This window comes from Pseudonaja textilis, chromosome 13 (assembly GCF_049901715.1).
Source record: "Pseudonaja textilis isolate UNSWEBS1 chromosome 13, rPseTex1.2, whole genome shotgun sequence".
NCBI classification, from domain to species: Eukaryota; Metazoa; Chordata; class Lepidosauria; order Squamata; family Elapidae; genus Pseudonaja; species Pseudonaja textilis.
In genome coordinates this window covers 12,391,467-12,414,800 of record NC_142002.1, presented here as the reverse complement: position 1 = coordinate 12,414,800, position 23,334 = coordinate 12,391,467, and the positions used below count along the sequence as shown (strand labels likewise).

Below are 23,334 nucleotides of genomic sequence, written 5' to 3'. Positions count from 1 at the left end.
TGATTTGCTTAACAACCATGGCCTCAAAGATCACAAATTGAGGCATGATTTACTTAACAACTCCCCTGCTTTGTCAATGGAAATTCTAGACCCCACTGTGGTACATTGAGGGCCACCTATAGGCAATGTTGGCTGCAATCATATACTAGTAGTAAAGGCTATTTAGCTTTGGTGGCCCAAATAAGTAGTGATTTGCTATTGCTTTTTTTTTTCTCCAGGATTTTGTTTTTAGCTCCCCACTTTCCTTATTTCCTAGAAGTCTCTCATCCAAATATTAACCATGCCTGACTTTGCTTAGCCGAAACTGGCTAGGCACCACCTAGTAGGCAGTGATCAAAGAGCCCTATCGATGCTCATGTGATGTGAAAATTTAGCATAGCAATAGCATTTAGACTTATATACTGCTCCACGGTGCTTTATAATCCTCTCTAAGCAGTTTACAGAGTCAGAATAGTTGCCCCCAACAATCTGTGTCCTCATTTTATCAACCTCAGAAGGGATGGAAGGCCGAGTCAACCTTCAGCCCTGTCGGGATTGAGGGAATTGAACTTCTGGCAACGTGAGCCTGAAGTACCACATTCTAACCACTGCGCCACCCTGGTTTGTGGGCCCTTTGCAGAGAGCCATGGATTGGTCTAGTCCTTCCAATATCAGATTCAGCACAACCGACACAAATCAAAGCCATGGGACACACACAAGGAAGCTTTCCCCTGCATTGGTGTTCTATTATAACCAACTCAAGCGTTAACAGAATGCGTTGCTTTAATACTCGAGTTACATGAATACCTCACATTACACGTTATGAAGCCAAATATGACGCTAACTCAGCTGCTTACAACCTCAAACCTTACTCCCAATACACATTCCAATAAATTTATTCTGTAAAAACAATAGTTTTTTTTGTTTTTTGATTTTTTTCTTTTTTTTGTACAGTAAACTTTTCAACTACAAACCTTGAGTACGCAGAGAGATGGTCCAAGGACGAGCATAACAAGGGTCGATAAAACCGGACTAAACCCATATGTCTTCACAATAAAAGCTGGCCTTAAAAAATAAATAAAATTCTCTATTCTCACAATAGCAACAATAATGTACACAGAATAATGGATTCTGGAATGCTTACCTACCTAGTCTAGATCTAGTTTTGAGAGTAGAAAACAAAACAAAAAAAACAGAAAAATGACAGGGTTTATTTCCCCCTCTTTTTGTTGTTTTTTAAGCTTTTCAGTATAACTGTTATTCTTATACTTTAATTGGATGTTTTGGCTTTGTTTCCCGTTGGCCTTTCAGTAATCACAATTAAGCTTAAAAGTGGAAGGCGTCCCCAAAACACAGTAAGCTCCAATTTGTATTGGCCCCCCCCAAAAAAGTTCCTTGTTATTCATCTAGAGAAACACAAAAGACTTTTTACTAACTCCACATATAGGAACTAAGTTAGAGAAACTTACATTACGTCATGATCTTGAAAAGGATTAAGAGTATAGCTAAGCTAGAGTGTTCTAATAAGGAAAGGTACTTTCTTACAATTATTGACTTTTTGTTATAATGGTAATAAATCAAGTACATTTTCTTGTGAGGTTTTAAAAACAGAGATGGCCAACTTCTGTACTCCTGGTGGGTAGGAAACAATTGAATTTTCCAGACAGAAGTTAAAAAATGGACTGCAGGAATATTTTTGCCATGGTGAATTCAATGAGCTATAAATGTGATGGAATCTTGATCTGGGGTTTCAAAATTTGGAATTCCGTGTTGCTTTACATACAAAATATGTACATTTACATAATGCATACAAAATCCAAGGAGAGATGGCTGATCTTTTTCTTACAAGCTGAAAATACGTTTTCCCCCCCTCCCCATTTCCTTAAAAAATGAAAATGCGAGCAAATCTGCTAAAAACACAGCCGGATGTCAGCGAAGAGAAAATTACTCAAGACAACCAGCATTCCTAAGTTGCTAGTTGGCCATGTTTGTTTTTAAACCCCCTTTAAAAAAAAAACCCCGCAAAACAACAAATGGATAAAGGGCTAATTTAAAACGTAATGATTTGTTAAGCAGAATAAAGATCCTTGTGACTTGTTAGGAGAGGGCATGTATTTCTAAGTGTTTAAAGGCAGTTTTTAAAGATTCGTTTTAAAATTTAAGAGATGTTGCCCTTCTTTTTCTGTAAAAAAAAAAGTAGTAGTAGTTATCTAAAAATGGCCGTTGTCGGTGTGGGTCTTGCTTGAAAAAGAGACTTTTTGGGCAATTAAATAAAAGGACATTTAGAAAAGGACCTGGTGGGGTGTCAATGGGGGGTGGGGGGGTATGATGTTGAAAGTTGCTGCTGAGAACAGAATGGGCAGGAATGTGGCTAAATGTGCATACAAACATATATGCTGCTGATGGACAGATGTGCTGACTTTAATCAAATCCAAGAATATTAAACAACCAAACATGTCACTTTCTTGTGTCTTCCCTTAATATGCAGCAGTCAATATGTTGGTTAAGTCTAGGGAGAGATAAAAAAACAAAGAAGGATCACTTTTTCAGATTGAAACGATTCCGTCAACATTAGAGGCATTCATACAAAAGAAAACTGAACTTGTTAAACAAGTTAGGAACAAGCCATCCTAAAGGTGTTTTTTCCAAGAGGCAACTGGACTTTCTTTGTTCTTCCTTGGAAGAGGTTTCACTTCTTATCCAAGAAGCTTTCTTCTGTTCTGACTGAATGAAGGGCAATGGAAGGATGTGTATCCCTTGCAGTCATCTGGTCGTTAGCACTCTTTCTGAGAGTCGTTGAGGCCACTTGGAGGTTTATCTGTGCCCACAGGGTCATCTGAATAGCGCAAATGGATGCGGAACTTTCTTGGAGCTGCTGAAAGGATTGCGTTGTAAATGGGAGACAGGCGGTGTGGTATCTCTCCCCCTCTGTTGAGAAAGGGCCGTTCAATTTTGACATTAGAAGTGAAGAAACTTCTTGGAGGAGAAGCGAAATGTCTTCGAGGAAAAACAAAGGAAGTCCAGTTGCCTCTTGAAAAAGCTCACTTGGGAGAACCATGATCTGGGTGACTTGAGAATCTCTTTAGACATTCAGGAACAAGCCAGAATCCATATTGCGGACAGCAAAGCACCTATGGCTTGCTTGACTCAATTCCAGGCTCATTTTCCCTCATTCCTTCTAATGGCACCCAGCAGAGATGGGGAGAATACAAAGCAATCCCGTCTAAGCCCATTCAAATATAAAAGGCCATGGTTAATACAAGCCATGCTTTGTAACACAAAAAACAAAACATAAAACAGCTAGCCAGGTTTAAGTAGATTAATTAAAGTGAGCAACTAAGAAAAACACCAAGTGCACCAGGGAAATATCTAGAACTCAATTTTTAAGAAGTAGGGAGAAGCTACTGAGAGAGGACTCTCAAATGCCCATGTACAGAGTTTCAAGAACAGCCAATGCAACTGTGTGCAATGGCATGTTCAGAAATTATTCGGGACTCCTGGACATTCCTCTTAATGGGTTAAAACAAAGGACCCCTTGACCAGTTCACCCAGAGATCATGGCTGAGAGGCTGAAAATGTTCTTCAGCCTGGGGGGTGGCTTCTGGAAGTTAAAAACTATTCAATAAAGTGAAGTTTCTGAAACGTAGTCCGTTTTAACAAATCTAGTTAAACAAAACTACGGGGAAAATCTTGCTTTTGAACATATCACTGTCAAACTAGATGCTACCCTGCTCTGGCACTGAGGCCAGAACACTGCCTGCCTTTCTATCTTGCCTAGCTCAGGGTTTCTAGGATGAGTTGAGGTTGCCCTTTTAGATGGACCAAGTGGTATGTCCAACAGTTCGGCTGGCTGCAGAATTTGGGGATTACAGGTGGATCCCACCCCCCACCCCCCCATGTATCTATTTAAAATCACGCAGCTTCGGAAGGAATCCTAAGGCCTTACCCCTTCACTAGTTTTCTGCAAGTCTGAAGAAGTGTTTCGTGTGTCGTTGCCTGCTTCACCGGCATCAGAGCTACTCTTATTTTCTTCCTCTTTGCAATCCTTATCATCTTCGTCTTCGGGAGATTTCCTTGATTGCTTGGAAGATTTCTAGGGGCATCCATCAAGAAAAACAAAACAAAACGTGAAACCAAAGCTATTTTCCCAAGCTATATAGCTTAGTATTAGTAAATTGTTAAGTTCTGGTTAAGAGTATTAAGGTGACTATTCTTGGGTTTAATTACAAATGCATCAGCTTGTTTCCTGGGGTAGAAAGGAGTTTTATTCTTAATCGTTTCATCCTTTCCCTTCCCAAACAGCAATAGCACTTACACTTATATACCACTTCACAGTGCTTTACATCCTGCTCTAAGTGGTTTATAGAGTCAGCCTCTTGACCCCAACAATCTGGGTCCTCATTTGATCCACCTTGGAAGGATGGAAGGCTGAGTCAACCTTGAGCCAGTCAGGATCAAACTATTATCAGTGGACAAAATTAGCCTGTGATCCTGCATTCTAACCACTGCGCCACCACGGCTTCCTTCTTCTTGTTTCCCTTCCTTCCTTCTTTCCTTCCTTCCCTCCTTCTCTTCCTGTCCCTCCCTACCTCCTTCCTTCCTATTAGCACTTAGACTTATATATACCACTTCACAGTACTTTACAGTCCTCTCTAAGCAGTTTACCGAGTCAGCCTCTTGCCCCCAACAATCTGGGTCCTCATTTTACCGACCTTGGAAGGATGGAGGGGCTGAGTCAATCTTGAGCCTAGTGAGATTTGAACTGCCAAATTGAAGGCAGCTGGCAGTCAGCAGAAGTAGCTTGTAGTACTGATTCTAACCACTGCGCCACCATGCAAATGTCTTCCCTCCACTTAGATTTACAGATCTGGGTGTTCCTTTTCAAACACCATGGCATATTTATATATCATTGCCCTTACTCTTTCCTAAAATAAGAAACTCTGAATAATTGTGTGTGTTACAAAGGGAGGGAGGTGAGGATTTGGATGAATTAGGATTGTGAAGTGGCCAACCTTAACTTTGATCGTATTTTATTTTTTTCTGTCGTCACAGACAAACATTACCCACTTCAGTATGTTGAAGAACAATTCTGAAAAGCAGATTTTAAAAAAATTCATCCTTGACTTAAAGGCAGCCAGGAAACATTCTCCAGATCAGGGGTCTCCAACCATGGCAACTTTAAGACTTGTGGACTTCAACTCCCAGCATGGCTGGCTGAGGAATTCTCGAAGTTGAAGTCCGTTAAGTCATAAAGTTGCCAGGATTGGAGACTCCTGCTATAAATCAAAACAGCTCCAGATCGTCAGTGAGAGCTTCATGAATTACCTTTGAAGTGTAAGATTTTTTCCGTTTTGAGCCCGCTTTTTCGTTCTTCCTTTTGCCCTTTCCATCTTCTTCTACCCGATCCCCTTCTTCCTCGCTGCTAGCATCTGCCGTGTTCCCTCCTTCACCTTCGGTTTCTGAGGAGCTCTGTTGCTGAATAGCCTTGGGAATAAAGCCAACAATTAGACCTCAAACTAGGTTAGTTTGGTAACAGTCCGTGCAATAGTTGATGTCAGCCCTGAAGCTGGCCTGACTGAGGCCATTTTGAGACTTTAATGCTGACACACACACACTGGAGCAGAGGGATAGGGAGGGGGACATAGAGATAGTTGAGGTTTGTCAAAATAAAATACTTTCCCTTGGGAACCAAGGACATTTCTGCAGGTGCTTGGAAGGAGGGGAATGAAGTCACCTAGCAACTGGACCAAATGACTGATTGTTTTGAGAAAGTGAAAAACTTATACTTTTAATTAGGTGAAAACCATGGGAATACTCAGAGACAGTTTTCACCAGCCTGTGCCAATATGACATATCCAATAAACGTATTCTTTTGAGGAATTTACCTGCCTCGGAGTTTTGTTTGCTACAGGTATGTTACTTGGAACCCTCTCAGTTGATCACATGTCCTAAAGTCATTTTGATCACGTGACCACAGGAAGATTGCAATAGTCTTAAGTGTGAAAAATGGTCATACATCGCTTTTTTCATCACCGTAGTAATTTCAAGTGGTCATTAAGTAAATGGTTGTTAAGTTGAAGACTACCTGTCTACCCATGCTATAACATGAAGAATGTGCCATGCTTTCCTTCTGATCACAACTCAGCAAGGATCCTTACTCACTGGAGGGTAGACAGCATCATGCCCGGTAGACCAGCATCATCCTTTCTCCAGTTGTATAAAATCCTACTTAGTCATCTTTGTGACTTTGCTTAGGCAAAATCTCACAAGAGAAGGGATCCAAAACCAACAGTTCTGGCTACACAAGTTTTGCCTTCAGTCCTCGCTATCACACATTGGCAAAAGGAAGGGGTGATGGGTTGGGTGGTAAAAGATAGAAAAAGGAAGTCCATTTTTACCTGGTATCCACTAAACTTGACACCTGGGTTGTTTTCGATTTCCCACAGGCCTTCATTAAACCCTTTTCGTTTGTTTGATTTTCCAAACTTGTCTTTATATTCTTTGTAAGGGAAGAGGTCTTTGGGCCCCAGAAATGCCCTGCAGTTGAAGAAAGGAAAGGGTCAAATGACAGATGGAATTATAATCCGTATTCTTTACAGACGTACTATTCATTAACTTGCGAAAAATGGCACCTAAATCCCCTTTCGTTGGATAGGCCAGCTGTGGCTCGGTTCAGATACCACATCAAACTGTGGCATGTGAACCTCATCACTTAATCCGTGGTTAGAGCTTTGAAAGATGAGCCACTTGGTGGCCTTTGGAGGAAAATTATAACATCTGCCACTGATTTTTTTTCCCATTCAGAAATTGCAGTTATGCAGCATTTTCCCACTTTGCACATTCCAGACATATTATGTGACACACACACACCCATCCAACATGGCCATGTTGACTGGAGAATTCTGGGCGATTTATAATATCAGCTTGTACAAGGATACTCCACTGAAGAAGACCAAAGGATACCTGTCCATATTTAGAACATCAGTGGGATGGGAAAGACAACCTGAGCTTGATTCTTGGTGGTTACAGGAACACATTCTTGTAGATTTTGGGAGTCATTATATTAAAGGGGTTTGCCACTGTTTTCTTCCACAATTGCAGGCTTGAGATTCAGGCACCAACCAGCCATAACTTGGGGATTAGCCAACATTCTGTGATCCCAGTTTATAAGTGGCTGCAATCTTCATTGAGGGTAAAGCTTATCTACTTAACTATCGTTGTTCTCCAAACTATGCCAAGCCCACAAAGAGAGCCCAGTTCTCTAGAGCAGCATTTCAAAGCCCTGGGGCCCCCTGCTTACACATTTTTTAAAAAATCATTTACACAATTGCTAACTTCTGGTATTAAACAATTTAATTTGGCCCTGTCACCAATTTACTCATGTCACCCCATTAACACAGGCGAATGACTCATTTAGCCCTTGCTACTGTAAATGTTGCTGATGTAGGACAGGGGTGTCAAACTCAAGGCCCATCTGATGTGGTCAGATCCAGCCCATGGGACCATCCTGGAAAATATAAGGGGCCAGTTCGCGTCGCTTTGGCCTGGTCTATCCAGTGCAAAGAGGAAACATGCCAGTAGTTTGGGGAGTGGCATCATGCTGGCCATGCCCACCCAGTTGGCCACACCCACCCAGTCGGCCATGCCCGGCCACCCCGCCCTCTCGAGATCAACCACAACCCTGATGCGGCCCTCCATGAAATTGATTTTTAACACCACTGATGACCAAACTGAGGGAGAGGTTAAGCATGTTATCAGTTTGGAATCCCTTCATGCCCACAAGAGCTATAACTCTGGTCCACCTTGAATTTGTTGACTCCTATCTACTGTCAATTTCCTTTGATCTTGGGTAGTTCACATTCTTGTAGAGAGCTAGCATGAAATAAACTTGTTCTCATTTGAACAGCCTTGATTCCTGATTTCTTGAGCAGCTGAGAGCTGAGTTGCAAAGACATTTTTGGCAGGACATTTGTTTATCCCCAAATTTTGCACATTGTGTCTTGGGGGACATGAATTGATCTTACATTTTGGGTTACTGCACCATTTGTGGTACATTAGCTCCCCTGGCGTGATTCAGCCACACTTTTCTCTGTGGTTAGTTCATCTCTCTCTGCTGCCACCAGGCAATGTTACTGAATGGCTGACATCTTAGCTATTAGCCAGGAGTGCTCCAAAAGGCAGAAGAAATGTGCTCTAATTGTCAAAGTATGCTCTCATCAACTTAACGGAGAGAAAATGATGCATTTCCTAAATAAGGAAGGAATTACGTGTTCAGGGTTTCTTTTCCTGTAAACAACTGCAGTTCTTTTATGGTTAAAAGTTTAGGAGGATCTGCCCTCCTGTGGTGAAGAGACATAAAAAGCACTTGCCAACTCATTGCAACATGCTGGTCCATCGCATAACGTTGCGTTCATGTCACCACTTTGGCTAGGAAGACACAGGTGATTTCTCCTGCAGTTATTCATCAGTGAAAGAAGACACCATCTATATATATATTCCGAAACCTCTCTTCTCTGTACATTTTTAGAAGACAGAAAAAAGGGAAGTGATCCCACCCTCTTCAATCAAGATTGATTGTCTAAGTATGGCTTGGTTGCATACATGGTTTTTTTTCTATAACTCTGGTTAATTTAAGCATCCGGCATGCAGTCCAGCTGGTTTCTCATAATCTAAACTAAAGCAGGGGTCTCCAACCTTGGCAACTTTAAGACTTGTGGACTTCAACTCCCACAGCTTTGCTGGCTGAGGAATTCTGGGAGTTGAAGTCCACAAGTCTTAAAGTTGCCAAGGTTGGAGACCCCTGCTCTAAAGGAAACCAGGATCTGACATATTGATTTACGATGGCTGTTTAGTTTCACACACAGGGAGTGAAGGAGACCAGGAGCTGCAGAGAAGCAACATCTGGAGAGCTCCAAGTTTTGCACTCTAGTTTATTGTTGCTGCTTCCTCCCCCGATTTAGGATTATTCACTAGAACTTATTCTTGGCTTCTTATGAATTGTTTGGGTTTTTCTCTCTCTCCCTTGTATTCAATCATGTCCAATTCTCAGGAACTGCTTGGAGAAGTCCCTGCACTTTTCTTGGCAAGATTTTTCAGAAGTGGTTTGCCATTTCCTCCTCCTTCATAGGGCTGAGAGAAACTGACTGGTCCAAGGTGACTCCGCTGGCTTCATGCCTAAGGCAGGACTAGAACTCAAGAATCTCCCGGTTTCTAGCCTGATGCCTTCACAGCTACCCCACACTGGTTCTCTCGGCTTCTTGCAGGCTTTTTGAAATCCTACATTCTGATAAATTTGTTCAGCTACAGATCAAAGAGGGCCCACAAAAGCAATCGCAATGATAGAACTCTATGGAATCCTTGTTTACTCAACCTGGCCTTGTGAACGTTTCTTGGTGGTTCTGTGAGAAATTGGAATGATGCTTCTTCAGAGGAGCAGCAGAGAAAAATAGCAAGAGCAATAGCGCATAGACTTATAGACTGCTTCATGGTGCTTCACAGCGCTCTCTAAGCAGTTTACAGAGTCAGCCTACTGCCCGCAACAATTTTGGGTCTTCATTTTACCCACCTGGGAAGGATGGAAGGCTGAATCAACCTTGAGCCTGGTGAGATTCGAACTGCCAAATTGCATGTAGCTGGCAGAAGTCAGCAGAAGTAGCCTGCAGTACTGCACTCTAACCACTGCACCACCGAGGCTCATCTCACTTCTGAGATCAAGCAAGGGCAACGTCCAGTTGGGAGGATGTCAACAACCAGAATCCTCTGGCTTTTTGCAACTGCTGCTGAGAATTTTTGGCAGGGCTCATGTCTAGAAGTCCACCCAGGCCGAGGAAACTTACGGCAGCTCCATCAAATTGACAGTATTTAATCTGGATGGTACTGCAATGTGTGAGCGGTGTTTATCCGGTGACTCATGAAACATAGTCCACCCTTGCCAATCAAGTCCTCTACGACAGTGTCTCCTAAAACCACTGCCAAGGAAACAGCCGTGACTCCGCAGGCAGAGAGCTGCAGCAAAGCCATCGACGCTGCAGAGAGCAGAACCCTGGTTGATGCTGTGCTCGGAGACTATCCTGTCTCTGACCTTTTCCTTTAGCTGCGGGGTATTTTTACGGCAGGCTACAGCGAGGGCTGCTTTCTCTTTTTTTTCACTTCTGAACTGCTGTAATTTTAGGAGGAAGGCAGTCTTCTCTGGTAGCAAAACGCAAGAGCCTGATAGCATCTTTTTCTGAGTAAGCCCTCTTATGAAAAGGCGTCAGCTCACTTCATCAGATGCAGTCGAAGGGTTGAGAAGGCATGCTTTTTCCTTAAGTGACGTGGATGACCAATACCTTTCTACACTGTTTAGTGCAGAATGAATTAAATTAAATTTCCTGGATTTAAAGGTCTGACCCGCTGAATGAATGCATACCTTCTTAATTTGCTCTCTGTCTTTTCAGATAAGGGAGAACTGAAGGGGCTGTAATTACAGGTTTCCTTGCAATTTTTTTTTCATTTTTTGCTTTTCATATGTTGCCATAAGAAATGCAAACTGAAAAATACTGCCACTGTAGGAAACAGATCATTAAAACCATCTCCCTTTTGAGAAGAGAAATGCCCCCATCACAATTAAGAAAAGATTATTCAAGGGGGCAATTAGGCAACTAATAATCACAACCCTTCCTCCCAACCCTTAGAAAACAGCAAAAAAAAAAAAAAAGCACGAAACTCTTGACGCAGCTGCAATCCAGTCTGAGATCACAGCAAAAAAAGAAACCTTCGTAAGCAGGCAGATCTGCAAATTATTTTTGAATGTGAAATCTTTCAAGCTTATTTGTGCTCAAAGCAGCTGTTATTACCTCTGATGGTTTTTCAACGAGGCTGGAAGAATTCTGGATGCTGTTAGACTCTTGGATGACTTCTGAGACCAATGACATTTCCAATAATACCAGAAGAGCCCTTTTCAGCATGTGCAAAACATATAAGTACTTCTTGGCTTATGACTCTAAAGGAGCCCATCCATTATGGTCATAAGTCATGACAGCTGTAAAGCAGCTTACCCGTGTGACCCATTTTATAACCATTTCTGCAGTGATTGTTAAGCAAATGCCATGGACAGTTAAGCAAAACCAATTATCCAATTGTTTGCCATGGGCTGGTTTTGCTGAAAACCAGAAATAAATAGCACTAGCACTTAGACTTTACAGTCCTCTCTAAGTGGTTTACAGAGTCAGCCTCTTGCCCCCAACAATCTGGGTCCTCATTTTACCCACCTCGGAAGGACAGAAGGCGGAGTCAACTTTGAGTTGGTCAGGATCGAACTGCTGGCAGTGGGCAAAATTAGCCTGTGATCCTGCATTCTAACCACTGTGCCACTACGGCTTCCTTCTTCTCATTTCCCTTTCTTCCTTCTCATCTTCCTTCCTTCCTTCCTTCCTTCTCTTCCCGTCCCTCCCTCCCGTCCGTCCCTCCGTCCCTCCCTTCCTTCCTTCCTTCCTAATAGCACTTAGATTTATATATACCACTTCACAGTACTTTACAGCCCTCTCTAAGCAGGCTGAGTCAACCTTGAGCCTGGTGAGATTCAAACCGTCAAATTGCAGACAGCCGGCAGTCAGCAGAAGTAGCCTGCAGTACTGCACTCTAAGCACTGTGCCACCATGACTCATAAATGCTGGTTTTCAGCAAAACATCAGTTAAGCAGTCATGTGATCATAGGATGCATCAAATGGTCATAATTGCAAGTCAGTGCTGTTGGAACTTTGGAACTTGGTTATTAAGTATCACTGAGGAGGTTCTTTGTAACTTCAAAAGGCCTGTAAGCAACCAATTATAAACTGAGGAGTACTTGTATTCAAGACGTTTTGCACATCCTAATAGGTTTCGAAATGAGATGGGCAGCAAATAAATCTAATAAATAAATAAGTAGATGCTTAAACACCAAAGCCTTTTAAAAGGTCTACTATGGAATTTGCTCACTTACGTTTCATGAGTCCCAAAAAAGAAGATGGGATATTTATTTGCTGGAGGCTTCACAGCTCCTTCAGGGAGTTCATCGATCTGTCAGTCAAAGAGAAAGAACGATCCATCAATAAATGTCCAATAAAAGGAATCACGTGACTCAAAGAGCATAGAGCAATGGACAATGGGAAGGGCTATTCAAGTCCAGGGTCAGACCCTGAGATTGAGAGTCAGTTGGGTGTGGCAGCAAAGGCCCTGGGCTAAAACTGGGAGACTGTAACGTCTAGGCCATCCTTAGGAGCAAAAGCCAGTTGGGTGACTTTGGGTCAGTCCGTCTCTCTCAGTCCAACCTACATCACAAGGAAATTGTTGTGAGAAAACAGGAATGCAATAGCAATTAGACCCATGATTCTGAACCTATGGCATGTGTGCCACAGATGGCACGCAGCGCCATTTGTGCAGGCACACGAGCCCCAGCCAAACTTACTTGCACTGCGCATGCAGGTGCCTTCCAGCTGATTTTCGGTCCGTTCCTGGGGGCTCGAGAGAAGCCTCTGCAGCCTTTGGAGGCCGAAAAACAGGCCTTCCGGAAATACCGGATGTGCCGAAACCGGAAGTGCCAAATGGGCCCATTTTTCAGCCCCCAAAGGCTGCAGAAGCTTCCCTCGAGCCCCCGGGAGGGCGAAAACATCTTCAAACAGGCCGAAAATCAGCTGGGAGGCGCGCGCTGTGCAGTGCAGGAAAGGGGAGGTTGCACACTTATGCAGGGGGTGTGTGTGGCTCATTGCATTGTGGGTGCTGACACACACACACACACGCTTTCAGCACACCACAATGAAAAGGTTCTCCATCACTGGCTTAGACTTATATATGCTTCATAGTGCTGTACAGCCCTCTCTAGGCGATTTACAGAGTAAGCCTATTGCCCCCAACAATCTGGGTCCTCATTTTAGCAACCTCGGAAGGATGGAAGGCAGAGTCAACACGCATTGGTCAGGATCAAACTCCTGGCAGTGAGCAGAGTTAGCCTGCAATACTGTATTCTAACTAGTAAGCTACCACGGCTCTTTGCCATTTTGAGTTGACCAAGAAAGAAAGGCAAATTGAATAAATAAAGAAGAGTCTATTATTCTCCCCTAAAACAGTGCTTGGAATCCCCACCATGGCTGTTTTGTGACTCGGTCTACTTCGCAACGTCTTGTCTCCTCTGAACTGTTCCTGCCTGCCTTGAACAGACCTTCTCTTGATGTCTTAACAGAAGGAAGAGATTCTGCTTGGATACAGGATTCCTTAAGGCAACCTCCTCTACACTGTATAGTCCAGTTCAAACTTGTAGACTTCAACTCTCATAATTTCCTAGCCAGTACTGGGAATTGAAGGCAACCCATCTTAAAGTTGCCAAGTTTGTAAAACACTAATGCAGTGTACATCTTTATAGGTAGTAATCAGAAGTATGAATTGCGCCTAGAAGCCTTCAAGAGAAAAAAAATGTCCAAACCTTCTACAAATAAAAGTCTTTCTGCAGGATAAGTTTTTTTTTTTAAAAAAGAGGTCTATTTATATTTATAAGCCTCCATTCCATTCTTTTCTTCTAAAATATAATCCCAGAACAAGGTACAGTTGAACCTCTGGTCACAAATGCTTCTGACCACGACCAAATCGAGTTCCAACCCCCAAAAAATCATGTCTTTGAATCTGGTCACAAACACGTATTTAGATGGCGATCAAACACGACTCCTGACCCAGAAATTCCTTAAGACAAAACATTAGAAGACAAAGAAATCGCCAAAGTTCTGGAATGAATTACGGTCATGACCAGAGGTTCTACTGTATCTCAAGATTCATACTTGTCTATTTCTCCAACCTGACAACTCTGGACAGCTCCTATGGGGTCTTCCCATAATTTTATCTCCCACAATTCCAAGAATATGTGATGCAAGAGTTACAAGACTCACTGATGAATCACAGCTGACCCATCACAAGTCCCTCACTTGACACACCCACGCCTGAAACCCTTATAAAAGAAGAACACAGAAATCCCCTAAATTCTGCTGAAGATGTTTATTAGCCTGGTAATGAAACTTTTGGAAACCAACCCACTGTCAACTCATAAAATATTTCTATGATCTTTTTAGAGTTTCCAAGGGAGGGGGGAGCAGTGCAGCACCTTGCAAAACCAAAACTGCATTCCATAAATGTTTTCAAAGATAGTAACTAGGTGACCAAAGTTTCTTATGCACAAAATTCTAACTGAAGAGCATGACTGATGACTCTTGGCTATGGATGTCTCCCATTGGAGAATATGAATTACGATACACTCAGAGGGTGGGGGAAAACCAGGGTCAAGGGTGACAATGAATGACGTGTCTCAGAGTCGGCTACACCCAGGCAGTGCCAGACATGTTAACTCCCAATAAATCCTTTTTGGAAGTTTTGGAAGTTTGGCTCAAGACTCATGATTTAAATGGGGGTAACTGCCAGAATTCTGACACCCACAAGCTTGGAGAACAAACCTCCACTCTCAAGAGCTACAGTTTCAGACGGGACTAGGAAGACCTGGTTCGAACATCCCATTAAACTTGACACTTTGAACAAACTACTACCTTTTGAATTCATACACCCCATTAGGTTGAAGCTTGAGGGACAGGGATCCACAGACCTCTTGTGAAAAAAGCTAAAATAAATATACAATTGCTAGGAAATGATTAAAAACCAGCAATGTGTTTGCAGCATGTTGTTTACTCTCAAAGATGAAAAGAATTGCTTAAGCATCAAAGGGTGTTGTTTTTTTTTAAAGGAGAGGAAGTTTTCCATGGTTGGGTGTTTTTTTTTAAAAGGTCTTTTGTTACAAACAGCCATTTGCTCACTAGTATGGTATAACAATACTATAATATGATTGCTTAACAACACAACACTTCATCCACAACTACACTCAAAAAAGTAAGTGAGAAGTCTCCCAAGCAAAGGCTAGAATTTTGCTATTAAAAAAAACAAAAAACCAGCCCAGAGTCCAAAGATGCAACTAAAATGCCTTTTGCAAAATTGGAATTTTATTCCATTTTTAAAGTGGAACACAGCTCCTCTTTTTTTTCCCACTTGGCAGATTCACTTAAGAAGGTTCCCTTCGAAAATAATGTTTTTAATAAGCAGATCCACCCTTACTAAATTGGCTCATTGTTTATTTATTTAAAAGATCTGTGTAAGCCAGAGTGGCTCGTAAGCACAAAACAATAAAGACAGTAAAAAGCATCAAAAACCACCCCCCCACCACCAAATTAACTAAAAACAAACAAGCAAACAAACCCTTCCTGGTTCCCAAACACAACACATCTCCACATACCCAACAAATTGTACAGAAATGAATATTTGTAGCTCAGAGTTGAAGAGGCCCTCGGTGCTCTCTGGGCTTGGCTATTTTCTTGCAGACATTTTATTATCCAATTAGGTAGCATCAGAAAGAGGTAGGCTATGCTCTTTGTTTATAACCCCCCCCCCCCAAGGTGTTACCTAGTTGGATAATGAAGCATTTGCAAGAAAACAGCCAAGTTTAGAGAGCATCAAGAACTCTTCAAACTCCAGAGTTTCCAGCCTTATACTAACCCATGATTTGTGGGAAAAACTAGATGTTTAAAGCTTTTTGGAAACAGGAGAACAGGGTCGAGCCAGTGTTTTGTGTGTGTGTGTGTGTGTGTGTGTGTGTGTGTGTGAGAGAGAGAGAGAGAGAGAGAGAGAGAGAGACAGACAGACAGACAGACAGACAGACAGAGACAGAGAGATGTGTTACAAAGGGCAGAGATTGTTGGGGCAGCGGGAGAGAAACTACACCAATCTTATTGGGATTAATATTTAAGTAAACATCTATCAGGAGCACAGTTTACTCTGGTTCATTTGGGAAGTGGGGTACCAATTTCAACAACCCTGAAGGATGAAGCATCAGCTTCCTTTAAATTATGTTGTTCCTGACATTAGAAAAGACCACAGTCCTGCCATATTCTGCAACAGAAGACAAGACAGTAACGTGTGTCAATGTCATTAGGCAAAAGACACGCCATTTGTCTCTTCACTGCCTCTTCGTGACGGTCTGGAATTTCCAGGTTCAGGATTCCCAGTTCAATGTTGTTCGGGAATTCCAGTCTCATAAGATTCAGGGCCAGGCTGGAGAATACGGTTCTCTCCACCCTTCCCCCCACCCTTCCCGTTGTGGTTAAATGGTGTGTGCAGGAAAAGGCAAAGATAGCTGATGTCCCTTTGTATCAGTGACACTGGAAACTGGAGGAGGGGAGGGGAGTGTGTGATGGAGGGTGGTGGAACTGCCAATCAATGCAGAGCAATGCAAGACTCCTCCTCTTCTGGAATATAAATTTGGAGGAGGGGCCCTCTGCATTGTCACCATTGGATTGACATTTCCCCCGCCCAATCATTGCAGAAAAGCAACCTGGCAGACACAAGCACTGATGCCTTGTAAAATGGGAAAAAAACCTATTCAAGCCTGGACACGGCTGGCTCGCTGTCTGTCCTCTGTGGCGAGCTGTGTCCTTTCAAGCACAAAGAGTATGGGATTAATTCCCCTTGGAACCAGCTAGGGTGAGAGAGAAAAAATGGAAACAACTAGGACACACGCAGCCTTGGCCAGATTAGGTGACAATCTTGGCAGCCCCTCTGCCCCAACGCCAAGTTATTCTCCTGCAGCCGTCATTTTCCCGAGGCTGCGTTGGCAATTCTTCTCCACTGCCTGCAGGACCCAAAGGGGGAAAGAAAGAGGGGGGGGGGGAGTTGCCCACTCAGCCTTCTCCAACACTGAGACACAGGAACAAAGGAGGGACAGGCGAATGTCTGTGTTCACCCCTGCCGCACGACAACCTCCACACTCCTGGCTGCTTTGAGAAAGAAAACAAACTACTGCCCAAGTGCCGGCTGTAACACAACCCCACCAGCAGGCTAGAGATTCGGCGATTAGCAGCAAAATTCTCTTTGTTGGTTCTCTTCCCCTTGTGCATCAACCCTCCCACTGTCTAGGAAAATAATAGCCTTCATCTAACCAGAGGCTGAAGATTATGGAGAAATAGATCTTATGTTGCTGTTAAGATTGATGCTCGAATTAGGAGAATTGGGAAGGAAGGGCAGTTCATGGAACCCTTAGCACGATCAGGATTTAGCTCTTGCCCGGGTTGTTCTAGTAAGTCAGTGGCTCCCAAATTTGGGGGCACCAGGGACTGGTTCCATGGAGAGAGGTTTTCCTGTGGACCAGAGGGGGCCTGGTTTTGCATGGTGCCTGCATTCCACGGACGGGGCTTTGCTTGTTTGCAGGGCTGGGTTGCTGGCATGCCCTGGACCGGTACTTGTCCATGGACCGTTGAGGTCCCCTGCCAGTAAGAGACAGTGTGGGCAGCAATATCATCATCCTGGGGACCCTTTTTTTGAACTGTTACCATCTGGCAGATGTTTCAGGATAATAAAAACAAGGACAAATAGGCTGAAAAACAGCTTCTATACCAGGGCAGTAGCTCTTTTGGATTCTACCGTATAGTACACTGAAGATGGTATTTAATTTTGTTGTATGATGTGCAATGACAATAAAGTAAACTAAACTATGCAAGAGACACCTCTGCCTGACCTGGCTGAAACCTTTCTAGATGGCAGCAGAGAGTCAAGGTGTTTGCAACCTTTTGCAGCCATCTCTTGGTCAACTGCATTTTAGGGTTGAGCCTCACTCAGTAATAAAGCAACATACAATGTAAAGGTCTATAACGTAGGCAATAGGAATGAAATGAAACAGGAATTGGTATTCAGGGTTATCCTGACCTTTCTACACTTATGATAGAAGTGTCTTATACAGACTGTACAGTAATCCGTTTGGTATAGTGGTGAAGGCATCCGGCTAGAGACTGGGAGACTGGGAGTTCTAGTCCCATGTTAGACACAAAGCAAGCTGGGTGACCTTGAACCAGTCTTTTTTCCCCCTCAGTCCTAGAAGGAAGATAATGGTGAAACTCTTCCAGAAATCTTGCTAAGGAAACTGCTGAGAGGAGTTCAGGCAATTGCCAGGAGTCAACAACTGACTTCAAAGCACGCCCACCCACATATAGTAGCCATATGTAGAGGAGACAGAGATGACCCTGGAGAAAAGATGTTGGGGCTCTAGAAAAAGAGCAGAGAAGAGCAACCAAGATGATTAGGGGCAGGGAGGCTAAAACATACGATGAACGGTTGCAGGAATTGGGCATGGCTAATCTAGGGAAGAGAAGGCCCAGGGGAGATATGATAGCAGTCCTCCAATATTTGAGGGGCTGCCAAAGAGAGGAGGAAGGGGTCAAGCTATTTTCCAAAGCTCCTGAAGGCCAGACAAGGAATAATGGATGGAAACTGACCAAGGAGAGATTCAACCTGGAAATAAGGAGAAACTTTCTGACAGTGAGAGCAATCAACCAATGGAACAGAAGTTGACTTCGGAAGTTGTGGAAGCGCCATCACGTGAGACTTTCAAGAAGAGGCTGGACTGCCATTTATCAGAAATGGTGTAGGGTCTCCTGCTTGGGCGGGAGGTTGGACTAGGTGACCTACAAGGTCCCTTCCAAGTCTGTTAATCTAAACTAAGCAGCAACTGTTAGTAAAGCATGAACAGGAAAGTGTGAGAAAGTAACTTCAGATTTCCCTGCCTTGATTCTCTTCTGTATAGGGAAGCAAGAATAAATGCTGGTAGGTTTTCAACATTCTTACAATATAGGCTGTACAGTTAGATTCTGTGCTCTGAGCTCCAATTCTCAGTTTCAAAATTCAATCAAGCCTGCGTGAATCTTGATCTCTTAAGTGTGCTTCACACTGGAGTTCACTCTTTCCCACCACCACTGTATCATCCTGAGCCCAGCTTTGAAAATGTCCAAATTCTCTCTAAAAACAAAAAATACACAGGCTACAATTTAAGAACCCATGGGCCAGAGTTCTGACAGTGACATCCATTCTTCCAAAAGAGAAATCATAGTTCAGTGTTTCCCCCCCAAAATAATTAAAGGCTGGATCCACTTTTAACTGTTCAACATTTGAAGGTGAGCAGTTGGTAAACACTGCGGCAAGAATCTTTCCTTTGGGGCAAAACCATAACTTTCAGCTCTTTGGCACAATTATATCCCGGTTGGTTTTTCTCCTTTTCTGAATATTTCATACAATCTCTTTTAATGTGATATTGTTTACAAAGGTACAAAAGATTCCCGTTTATAATTAAAGCAGGGGTCGCCAACCTTTTGGACCTCAGGGACCACCAAACTCATAATTTTAGATCCCAGGGACCACTAACTGGTTCTGTGAGCATGGCCTAATTTGTGGGTATGGCTTGGTGGTCATGTGACTGGGTGGGCATGGCTTGTATGTAAATATTATAAATATGTATATAAATATTGAATTTTTGATTAAAAAAAGAGCAGCTTTTACCCAAAATCAGGCAAAGCAGGCAGGCAGATTGAGTTGCTCACAGAATCACAGATTCATTCAGAGATCTATCTATCTGCCATTGGCTATCTCAGTCTCTCAAATTTGCTTGCTGTGAGTCTGCACTGAATTTGCTTGCAAGCAAACCTTCAGTCCTAAGGGAGGTTCAGCTGTGCTGAGCCGAAGATCTAAAGACTAGCTAGAGAGCAAGAAATCCAACCATTTCCTGCTTCCTAGCTAATCTAAATCTCCTGGCAGAGCAGAACAGATGATGGTCGGAAAAAGGAAAAATAGCAACTTAGCAGAAAAATTTGCTGGGTAAGGAGTGAGTGGGCAGGGAGGGTTTCCGTGGGCCATGTGGGCGGCACAGCCTTGTGTTTCTGCACAGCCTGGATTAATTGCTTTGGGGGGGGTGCTCTGGGGGTGAGATTTCTCTGCGGCCCACCAAAATTTTCTCACAGCCCACCTGTTGGCGACCGCTGAACTAGAGGACCGAAGTGGAATTATAACTGTGGTTGCCCTTAAGGCGTAAGTTTTGGGATTTCCAATTCTACTAGTTTGGCCACTTATTGTTTATTATTGCTTCAATTATTCAGAGTGACCATGAAGTAATAGTTATTAATATTGTAGGACTTGGGTGGCCAATAAATTTAACTAATAATTACTACTAATAATAGTTTATATGGAGCAGGTGTTTCTCTGCTAAAATTCTACATAAATGTTTAGGTGTTTTTTGCTTTTGATTCATTGTCCTTAATTTTGAAACAGAAAAAAATGTACTTTTTTTAAAAAAAATCAATGACTAAATATATAAGATTGCTAATTCCCAGCAACCCTTACTCTCACTTATTTCTTAAATGGCCTCAGATTTATTGATGTAACTTTCTTTATCATTTACTCGCACAATTTCCTGTTATATTTCTCTATGAAAGGAAACATTAGGCCTGCTAGATTAATCAGCTAAAGTACTGTGATTAGTTAGAACCAATTGATCAGTGAGGCTGAATAATTAAAAACAGGGTAGACAATATGCATTCTGTTGTGTTACTGCAACTTCAGAGTTAACAAACACAATATTTTCTTGTAACAACAAATAGCCTCTTTGGCTGAATACAGCACAAGTTGTATTTCCTCAGTGTAGCTGGGGAGCGATACGGCTATTTATATGGATCTAACGGAACAAGTAATTAGCTGATTTAAAAGAGAGATGAGTAGCTAACCACAGTGTATATCCTGCTTCAGGTGTGGGTTTGAAAGTCCCAGACTAATCTGAGAGAACAGCAGTAAAGGCTGGTGGTACATTGGAGTTGGCTCAAGCTTATATTCTGACCTCTTCTGAGTGAGGTGGCTCACTAAACTCTATGGAAGGAGCTGTGATGGCACGGTGGTTAGAATGCAGTATTGCAGGTTGACTCTGCCCACAGTCTGGAGCTCGATCCTAATGGGGCTCAAGGTTGACTCAGCCTTCCATCCTTCTGAGATCGGTAAAATGAGGACCCAGATTGTAGGAAGCAATACGCTGACATTGTAAACCACTCAGAGAGTGATGTAAATAAAGCACCATGGAGCGGTATATAAGTCTAAGTGCTATTGCTATTTCCCCTTTAGGCTGTTCTTTGATGTGCATAACAAAGATCCACCTTGAAAAACAACTTCTCTGAATGTTCGGTCAACCTAGATATGGATACATACACAGAATGTAGTAGAACAGGCAAAGCCAAGATGCGGAGAAGTCAAGAGAGGAATTACCTTGGAGTCGTTACATCCCCACAAGTGGTCTAAATCCAACCTCTCTTGAATTCTGTCTCTAGAGTCAATTTAAGACTGACCATTAGTTGATTAGATTCTTGCATATAGGCACAAGCAATAAATCAGCTTAACTAGAATGTATTGTGTGGTCCTGATTCTTTGCTGACACAGAAGCATCAAATAATCTTCTTTATTAGCACCAGCTACCTTTGTCTACACTTAACTTTGCCACTTTAGAACCTCAAATGGGAGTTTATTTATTCTGATAGCAACACTGAACACTTATTCTCTGAATAAATTTTAAAAGCTTAAAAAGAGCTTTAAAAAGAACAAATACAAAACCAGAATTCACAGCACTGGAATTCTAATTTCTGGAAACCTACCATAGCCTTCTCCCCAGTCTGTTAAATTATGTCTTGTCAAGCGAGCAATGGCCATGCTATCTATATACGAATATTCAAAATTTTATTCCCTGCAAATGCAGTCACAAAATTAGAGAAGCTTTGACACAGATTTTGTAGGTTGTTCTTTACAATCCACAACAATGAAAGTGAACTTTGAAGTTAGTTTTTTCACTATCTCAAAGTTTTTTTTAATTTGCCTTAAATCTGACTCATTCAAAACTTTACAAAATCCAGCAAAACAGGCACAGAAAGCTTAAAAAAAAACCAAATAAAATTCTGCCTCACTTCCCTTTTATAGAACTCTCTTTTTGTTCATTGGACTCTGAATGCTTTACAATCTAATGTTTATTATTGAAACTCCTCAGCTGTACTAGTTTCTGGAGACTTTCATGCATATTCCAATCTGCACTACTAAGTGATTTACTATTAGATGTCTTGCCAACATTTTTTATTACAAGACATGCGGATAACCCAAGCCTTGTTGCGCTTGATTTGCATGAGACCAAGAGAAAAAAGGCCATTAGATCAAGCAGTTTTGTTTCAGGAGTTGAATTCACTAGAATAGATTACCCACCATTTCTGGAGGAAAGTTGTTCCACTGATTAATTGTTCTGTCAGGAAATTTCTTCTTAAGTCTAGGTTGCTTCTCTCCTCGATTAGTTTAGTTTAGATTAGATTAGCTTTGTCTTTGGGGGAAGGTGGATGCATTTGGGCGATCTGATGGGTTTGGAACTCAATCCCCATCAGCCTCCAAAATAGCTTTAGCAAGAGACCGATGTCCAAAATATGTGGAAAGCATCAGGCACCTTTCGAAGTACCTCTAAGGCCAGGAGAGAACAATCTCCAAGATTTCTAACCAGTTGGTTTTCTGGACCAAAGCCCAGAAAAGGCTTTTCAAGATTGCTCTTCCGTTTGTGTGTTTAAGCAGTTGCTCTGAACTTCTGCCCTGCAAATTGGAGCAAAATTAAGTAACAGCTTTCATTTAGAAAAGAGAAGGCGGCATATTCCTACCGTTAAAATTCCAAATAAATAAATAAATTAAAGAGCACAGGCCAACATAGGACAGAAATCACATCTAAGCTATTACAGCTGTGCTCTGAATAAAGTACTCAAATCTTGAGCTTGCCCTCTGGTTAATGCATGACTTACTGAATCAACTGTGCTTCATGGACAATCATGGCTAAGTTCTTGCAATATTGCTAAGGCAAAGAAACAAAGTTATGGCTTAGGGGAAAACCAAAACCAAAAGAGAGGGACGTTTTGTCATGATAACGAAATGCAGGTGAATCCTGCCAACACTGCCCATAGGTACAAACATTGCCAAAAGTTCAAAGACAGGAATCAGTCCACAGTTCCTGGCTGGAGGTCATGCTTTCAATGCAGAAAATCCCAAGTTTTATCACTGGCATTTTCAGACAAAAGATTCAACAAGCGGTACTGGGAAAACATTTTATGATACTGAAGAAGACAGGATTTGGCCACTTGTAACAGTGATGTGTCACCACTGAAGGCAGCTTCAGAAGACATTATAATCCATATAATATGCCTCCAATAACCATCTACGCACACTTCTGTAGAATACATGACTGCTGTATGAGTGCATCATGACATACCAAAACAAGGGAGGGTGAAACCAACAGCTGGTTCTTTGCAAAAATCCTGGGGGTAGCAAAAACAGCTTGCATTTTCCATGAGGTCAAAATTACTAGTTGAATTCTGAAACTTTGGAGGGAAAGGATAGGAAAAATAACCAGAAACATACACCTTATCCTGGCTACTCAAGTCTCTTTTCCAATTTGTCACTCAGTCCAGCAAAGAGTCACTTCTCCATGCTCTAGTTGCG

General features: G+C 42.3%; 1 protein-coding gene across 1 annotated transcript in view; it reads right to left on the bottom strand.

Annotated features, from left to right (window-relative positions):
• Positions 1 to 744: 744 nt before the first annotated feature.
• The window catches only part of HDGFL3 (HDGF like 3), a 37,307-nt gene continuing 14,717 nt past the window's right edge, over positions 745 to 23,334 (bottom strand). The window contains exons 2-6 of the mRNA XM_026709762.2: positions 11,939 to 12,015; positions 6,378 to 6,516; positions 5,305 to 5,463; positions 3,926 to 4,072; positions 745 to 2,488 (exon numbers count right to left, since the gene is read on the bottom strand). Coding sequence (XP_026565547.1) covers positions 2,483 to 2,488; positions 3,926 to 4,072; positions 5,305 to 5,463; positions 6,378 to 6,516; positions 11,939 to 12,015 — 528 coding nt within the window. The 3' untranslated portion in view covers positions 745 to 2,482. The remainder of the gene's footprint in view (positions 2,489 to 3,925; positions 4,073 to 5,304; positions 5,464 to 6,377; positions 6,517 to 11,938; positions 12,016 to 23,334) is intronic.